The 8,069-nt window shown below is 40.6% G+C and overlaps 1 protein-coding gene across 1 annotated transcript; it reads right to left on the bottom strand.

Moving 5' to 3' along the window:
- Positions 1-2,837: 2,837 nt before the first annotated feature.
- mrps23 (mitochondrial ribosomal protein S23) lies at positions 2,838-7,928 on the bottom strand. Its single transcript, XM_040123016.1, has 5 exons — positions 7,811-7,928; positions 6,926-7,105; positions 5,754-5,831; positions 5,331-5,454; positions 2,838-3,395 (listed from the first exon to the last, which is right to left on the bottom strand). Exons 1-5 carry the CDS (start codon positions 7,852-7,854, stop codon positions 3,270-3,272), a joined length of 552 nt encoding a protein of 183 aa, XP_039978950.1. The 5' UTR covers positions 7,855-7,928; the 3' UTR covers positions 2,838-3,269.
- Positions 7,929-8,069: the final 141 nt, after the last annotated feature.

Below are 8,069 nucleotides of genomic sequence, written 5' to 3'. Positions count from 1 at the left end.
GGGGGAGCTTAGCTTCAATGACTGCGCACAGCTCTCCAAAAGTCCCCGCATCAGAGGCTCTGTACATACCCTTCAACTCTGATAATGTAGATGTATCTTCGGCTAACATTAAGCACATCAGCCGGCCAAGAACACACAACATTTAAATAAGACAACTTTGGAATTACCTGGAATCGCATGTCTCCTGTTTTGGTAGAGGCTGCCCCCCCACCTCAGCCATGTCCCAGACCAGCCTGCCCACTGAACACACAGAGACCAAAGCTGACATCAACCCTGAGTCAAAAACTCCCAGTAAGACAGTGAACAAGCCGACTCTCACGTGTAAAAGAAATGGAACATGCCTGGAATTAATGACTGTACTGTATTTCAAATTGTAATCCCTTACACTACTTAATCACATTACTGCTATGCCTTACTAAGTAAGGCCTTACTGCCCGACAAAGGTCAGAGCATAATAATGACAGCTAAGAACAGAGACTTTTTTATTAGGACTGTGACGGAATGTGTGAGGTAAAACTATGTGCAGGATAGAAATACTAAGCCTCTCAGGCAAAGAAAAAACATATGAGATGATTTTAAACGTGTGTGAAGTTTGAAATGCACAGCGAATCAAACCGCTGATATCAGCTGCAATTGGCCTATCGAATGCGAAAAAAGAGACATGATCTTTCACATTCTGCACCACCTGCCTTCTACAAAGGTGAACAGCTGTCTATCAAAGTGAGTGGCATTCTGTGCCTTATCATAAGTGATGAAAAAGGAAAAACAGTTATTCCACAATGATGCACAGTCTGCACGATGATATCATTGTGACAGCAGTCTTTGTGCCAGAGGACAAAGACACTGAGGAATTCAAAGTCTATTTTTATTTTCATTTATTTTGAACAAATACATGACTATGAAAATTATATTTCCTTATATTCAGCCTGTTAAAGGTGAACATACTGTGAATTAAGAAAAAGCGACTAGTTTCATCTGCTGATTTTTTGTCTTCAGAGGAGGAATTATGTTGTCTAAATTAAAATGGATCCCTATTTGCTGAACATGTGAAAGGCTTCCACACCAATCACTGCTGTACTCAACAACCTACTGAAACATGTACTTTAACTGAAAGTCCTTAAACATAAAGCTGTAGAAACACAGATGATCCTCTAGGAAGGACCAACAGGCTTTTAAAATGCAAATATCCATTATGAGCCGCAGCATTTTTTTCATATTTTACTCCTGTTCATTGAAGTACTTAGAACTTAGATGCGCTAAATGCGATATGACAGGAGACAAACAACTGATTGCTTGGCCACCGCACCACAACACCTCGCCCTTAGCAAGGCTCGTTACCAACTAGGTGAAGCAAACAACTGCCCCTGGGTCCCAGACCCCCAAGGGCCTCAGGCTTGCTGTGCGTTAAATGCTTTCCTGTAATTTGATCAATTGCAAATTTGTTTTGCACCAATAAACGACAATATCTACTTAGGCGGGTCCTCCATTTATTGCCTAATCATGTGGCCTTGTCTTGTTGAAGGGATCCTGAGTCAAAATCTGTTTTAACACCTGTACTACTTTTAATTTATATTTTGCTATCGCATATCCTAAATACATTTGTGTTTGATCAATTCACTACAAAAGAACTGGGTCAGTCTGTTTGATTCCAGCACTGGAAACTGCTTGGAGACAACAGGCTACATAATGGCCCAATAGAAAATGTTTGCTGAACCCAGAACTACTGCCTAATAGCAGAAGCTACTGGCTTCCAGCCAGTAAAACACAGTAATATATACAAGATTATGAAAAACTTTCCTTAAAGTATGAGAGAAAGTGAATAAAAGAATGAACTCAAGGAAAAAAACAAAACCTGATCCTAACCAAAATCATCCATTCTGAAAGCAAAGAGGAATGTTACCAGAGAGAGAGGCAGTTTGTTTCCCACCTTCAGGAGTACTGACAGACAACAGTGAGCTCCTCTTTCCTCTATTGCTTTGGTTACTTCCTCCTCCTGTGTGTTCATTAGGATGTGGGCTTCGGCCCAGCTTGACTATCAACTGCAGAATTGCTTTCTCTCTCACAGTGACACAATCAGCCATTCCATTAAGCTGACAAATATCATTTCTTCACTTTGTTCAGGCACAGAGAAGAGATGGATAGTTTTCTTTGTGAAAGGCAGGATGTAAACTTCAAGGTCATGTCATAAAAAAGGATGAAAACCTACTGGTAATACCACCTGTGTTGCTCTTATGACTAGTTAAAAGGAAACATTCTTTAATTAAAGAATGTCATGTATCATATGACCAATTTCCACCAGATAAATTTTGTCATGGTTACCCAGTCTGTTGTTTACACTGATCAGCAACAACGTTAAAACCAGGTACCATTTTTAAATGTTGTAGCTGAATGGAAGTTCCCTCCAATGTATTGCACCTTCAGGTTGCTTTGCTTTCACCGTCTGTCTAGTTCATCCCAGACCAGCTCCAAGGAGTTTGGGTCTGGAGACTGTGCTGGTCTTCCCTCATGTAAAGCCCCCGTTCTTTTCTTTTAGTGTTCTGGGTCATTGTTTTGCTGTAGAATGAAACCCTGACCGACCAGTCTGTCTTCCTTGTTACTTGCTTTTTTCTCGACAGTAGGATAGAAATATACAGTCCTACTTCCTGTGGTACAGTATTGTTCTAATAATGCATCAGAGGGTGTAGTAACGCAGTTTGTTCCAACATTGTCTTTGTACAGACACAGGGTTTATATGTCATCAAGCTGCTGAACTGTTAGCATTAACTTTCAAGGTTTCATTTATTTTTTTGTCACCTTGGGCAGTTTACTACTGACCTTTGTACCATTTAGTTTTTCACTGGATATATATATATATATATATATAGACACACACACACACACACACACACACGTATAAAAACAACGTATGTGAATGGACTATTTACAGGTTTTTTTGGGGGCCATTCTCTGCTACAATGTAGACTCAGGTTTTGTGGCTCTTTGATCTTTTAATGACAACAGCCTGCTAGTGGTGCAGTGATGCTGTGGGAATTTACATTTAAGTGACATCAGTCTAGAAAACATGAAGCTTGCATTCAAATAGTCCAGAGTGTAGATCTCGGTGTTGGTTGAGCTGGTTGTCATGACTTTGTGGCAAAGCCTTTTTCTACAGATGCCCGTCACATCCATAGGAGCAGCAAAACAGAACCACAGCTTCTAAAAGTCGGTCACACATCATATCTTGAGTGGAGATTCTGCAGCTCATCCAATGGTTCTTGAGTTGCTGAGGCCTATGGTGTGTGTGCGTGTGTGGTGTGGTCCTTTGTCTCCTTGCTGTCCGCACCAACAGACTGCTGCTCTGCCAACATGTCTGTTAGCTTCAGCTCGAGCACTGGATCCCTGGACTCTGGTGACACCTGCAGGATAAAAGCAGCACTATGATCATGTGTTCAGAACTGCAGTGTCTGCCATCTGGTGCCAACAATCATGTTATAAAGGTCCGAAGGGTCATGTAAATTGCATTTATATAGCCCAATATCACAAGTCACAAATCTGCCTCAAGGGCCTTTACAATCTGTACAGCATACAACACTCTCTGTCCTTAGACCCTCGAACCGGATGAGGATAATCTCTTCAAAAAACCCTCTCACAGGGTAAAAGAAATGGAAGATAGCTCACAAGGCGAAACTTAGGAGGGATCCCTCTTCCAGGATGGACAGACTAAACAAGATATGTCAAGTGCACAGAATAGAGCAACATAGTAAATTTACGATATGGACAATCAGGATGACAATATTACAGATAGATTGTAACATGTTTGAAGAATATGATCTGGGAAGATGTTGAACAACTTCCAGGTGCTGCTCTTTGAAGTATCTTTAAGTTGGGAAAAACACAATGACAATTATAGCAATGAGAAAAAAAATCTGTCTGATGCAAACAGGATTGTTGTTGCTTTAACATTAGGGCTATCTATGCATGCCTTGCTCCACCGGCTGATCATCGCTTTGTGCTCTGATTTGGAGCAGGAGCCTCCATCCTGTAGGTCTGATTAAGAGAGCTGAACCATCTGCCTAGTTTTTGTTTTTTGAACAGGTTTTGCACTCTGCTTCATTCATACTTATTTTAAAAATATTTTGCAACACAGTTGAACTGTAGGTTGCCAATTTTAGCATGGAAGATAACTGGAAGAAAGCATTACAACTAAAAGATTGATTCAATTACATGACCAAAAATAAAGCCGCAAGTGGCAATTTGCAGGTTTCTAACCCTTAACAGAAAGAAGAAGCTCAATTGCCCAAAATAAGAGGCACAAGCAGCAACGAGCGGGGTTCCAGTCACTTCAGCTAGTTTTATTCTGTTTAAAGAAGGACTGAGACCATGCACTGGTTTCATCATCACAAAGCCTGCACCATTTCAATAACGTGCACTCGGAGTTCCACCATTTGTATCTCAAATTTTGGGCCAACTGGACTTACAGTGTGAAGGGTGTGGCCTTTCCAAAACTGCACTTTTGGGACTTAATCACGGAGCCACCATCTGGCCAGTTGGGCTCATGTTACTTGGGAAGTGTTTGCACCTCATTTCCAGTTATTGGGCCAGGTTTTCATGGTTTTAGCTCATTCCAACTCAAAGCTATTTGAGCCACGGCAGAAGACAAATAATAATAATAATAATAAATAACCAGCACAAACATAGTGGGGTTCTACCACTTCGGGTTGGAACCCTAATAATGGCGTTTCAAGGTGGGACTATATCTATAACAGTTGTGATGCAGTGTTAATGAAGTGTATAAAAGATTTCTTTGTTTTAGTGCATATAATAGAAAACACACACACACACTTACTTTACTTCCTGGAGACTTACCCTATCCATAACCATAATCCTTCCTTGCCTAACCCTAAGGATCTTAAGAGTGATATTCAAACCTTGCATGGTACAGTGCAGCTGTCTAGGAACCCTAAATGAAATAGTATAAAGTACAAACTGATTACCTCAAAGACAAGTGCTTAAGTTTAGCAAGTTGTTAGCATTTCCACATGTTAACAATTTAGTTGTATGCTGTTGGTGTAGATGGAAGGCTGTCTAATTTATTTCAGTTTCAATACAGGTATATCATGGCTCACTGAGGATTATGGATTAATTAGAAAGCTTGGCTCACGAGTACTTTAGCCAAATTTTCTAGCATTAGGCACCAGAGCTGAGAGCATCAGAGCAGAGAGCTCTGCCCTCCTTCTCCATCCCACTGACAACATGTGGCTGGAATCAGCAGCTTCTTGACTAATTATTTCAGTCATCGAAGTTAAGGTGGCAGCCCTAATTCACACTTATACTTTTAGCAGGTCTCTTACAGGAAGAGCTCCTCTCCTTCTCAGCACGATGCCCTCTGTGAGTAAAGCCTTCCCAGTCTGCTCAAACAGAGCAGAGTCATCCAGCTTTCTGTGGCTCTTTAACTCTGTGTACTTGTCTACAAACCTGCGGGATCAAGGTGAGAGATAAACATAGTTAGTAATATTGACACTGAAGTAAAAATGTATTAATAATAAAATATTATTAATGTATCTGGCAACATACAGTAATTAAAATACAAACACCCTTTTATTTAACTCCTTTTTTCCCAACCATACACTTGGTGTGCATTCACTACAGATTCTGCCATTACAAAAACCATACATTTAACCACATAATTTGGTTCATGTTTGAAAATTTGCTATCTGGCAGTTTCTTTCATGATTGTATGTCATATTTCTTTCATAAAACACCGCCAAACATACCTCTGACACGTAGAAACAAAGTTTGATTTGGAGAGATCAAGAGGCCGAGGACCCCCCCCGTACTGCTCATAGAACTTCCTGGAAGGCAGACGATTATGGGTGAGTGGAGCCTACAAAAACATCTCGCAACATGAGCAACAGATGACTTCCATCCAAACATTTTTTGGAAGTCCAGATGAGCTCAAATTTCATATATGTATTATTACACTTCTTTCACAATGTTTCAACTATGACAGTAGATGTGTTACTGTCTATTATGTGTTAGGGATAATTCCAAATAGTAAGAATGCACTGATACTAAACAGTATTACATATAACATTAGCGGTCAGAAAAACAGCCAGTGTGCAATATCACACAGAAAAGGATATACTGTATGCACAAGCTTCAATCTGTGATTTGTCTGTAAGTGTTAAATCAGAATCACTACCCAAGTTCTTTCCATTGTTAACTATGAAAAAAAAAGAGAAAGCAGACATGTATGTGTCATATCTAAAAAATGATCTAATGATGAAATTGATGAGAAGTTTTTTATCGCATCTACAATGTTGTCTAGAGAGAGAGAAATGAGAGTGGACCTCCTTCCAGCACCGATGATGGTTAAGATCGAGGTAAACTTTGAGTCTGTGAGAGAACCGAAATCATTCTTGATACCTACTGGAGTGTATTCATTAACAGTTACAAAAAAACATCAGTGAGCTGTGACAAAACAAAAGGATGGTATATTTCTTAAACACTGATTTGACTCACTCCATTGAACAACAGCCCTGATGAGTTCATCAATGTAGTGATAGATTCAGATGCCATGACACATGCGGCAGGTGATCCCTGGCACATTCAAAACTTAAATCCCAGAAGTATGACCTGCGGTGACCTTCATACATTGCAGCCATGATGCAGGACATCTGTGCTCCAAGTCGAGGTGTGTGTGTGTGTGTGTGTGTGTGTGTGTGTGTGTGTGTGTGTGTGTGAAAACACAACCTCAGTGGAGAGGGTCTAAAATAAAACCTTAAAACAGAGCAGTGGTAAAGAAGCAACTCTGCACTAAATGAAAGACCCCTGACAAATGACAACACACCAGATCCATGTTATTTTCACAATATTTACAAAAGGGGGCATGTAGGTGGTAAGGAGGCACAGCTGCTATTGTTACTATTGGGAGTAGATGACTTACGCTCTAACTTCATCTTCTCTGTAAAGGATTTCAGGCACAGTTTCCTGTTTCTTGGTACTGAGTCTGGCATGTGGCTTCACATGAAGCGGATCCCTCTTTGGTGGAAAAGCCTGGTATACATCATACCAGATGGGTTTCTCTGTTGGCTTTATGACTCCAGAGCGCATCAGATCTCGAACCCTGTCAATCAGGCCATCACACAATTAATGATTAAAGGGGCATTTGACAGCACTATCATTAACTACAGCATTAATATACACACGGAGATAAATAATTCATTTTTAACGTCAAATCAGAGCTGTTTCATATAAAGCTGCTCGAGAGTAACGTTCTGGTCTCAAGTGCATAACACTTCTTAGAGAAACTGAGACTGGCTTTGAGCTTCATTGTGCTGAACTTTTCGGTCCTGGCTTTACTGAAGTTTTCTTCCATGCCTATAATGTCGTCACACTGTGTCTTTAGATTTTGTCCCCGTCCTTTCTCTTGAAAAACTCCATAATTACCATCTGTTTATTTTAGCTGTGTTTCATAAGTGCGATATTGCGTGTCCTTAGTCAGTGTTGCCTGAGAAGCAATCGGACTTCTCGTTACCGTGCTGACTTAGCTGAACGCCAGCTAATGATAGCATCACAGCTGCAGCAGGGCCTATGTGACTAAGTTCACTGTTTTCTGCGTTATATATTCCAAGTAACCAATACGTGTGCTGTGCTAACCAGAACCGTTTGTATTGCGCTTAGTCGGAAGTCTTTCAACTGAATAAGCGTTATTGTGATGTCCTTCAGGCAATCAAGGCTTTAGCTAATACAGTAATGTTAATATTCACTGTTAGCTTCCAAGCCATCGAAGGCTTACGGGCACAGACAGCGTAAAATGTTGTTGTCTTACCGGGTGAATACAGTTCCAAACCTCTCTAGCCTGCTGCCCGCCATTTGGCTTTTCTCATTGACAGCCGGGGATCTTCACCACAGACTATGAAACAAGACTGTCCTCCGGCAAATACAAGACCAAGACATCCGGCAGGATTTTTCTTTTATCAGAATAAAAGTATGAGACTGCTTGTGACCAGATCAATTCTGGCCCTTTCCAAATGCAGTTTACTGCTGCTTCGACTGTTACCGCAGTTTACATTAACAGCTACATAAAT

Source organism: Xiphias gladius, unplaced genomic scaffold (assembly GCF_016859285.1).
Source record: "Xiphias gladius isolate SHS-SW01 ecotype Sanya breed wild unplaced genomic scaffold, ASM1685928v1 HiC_scaffold_1472, whole genome shotgun sequence".
Taxonomy (NCBI): Eukaryota; Metazoa; Chordata; class Actinopteri; order Istiophoriformes; family Xiphiidae; genus Xiphias; species Xiphias gladius.
This window is presented reverse-complemented; position numbering and strand designations above follow the sequence as displayed.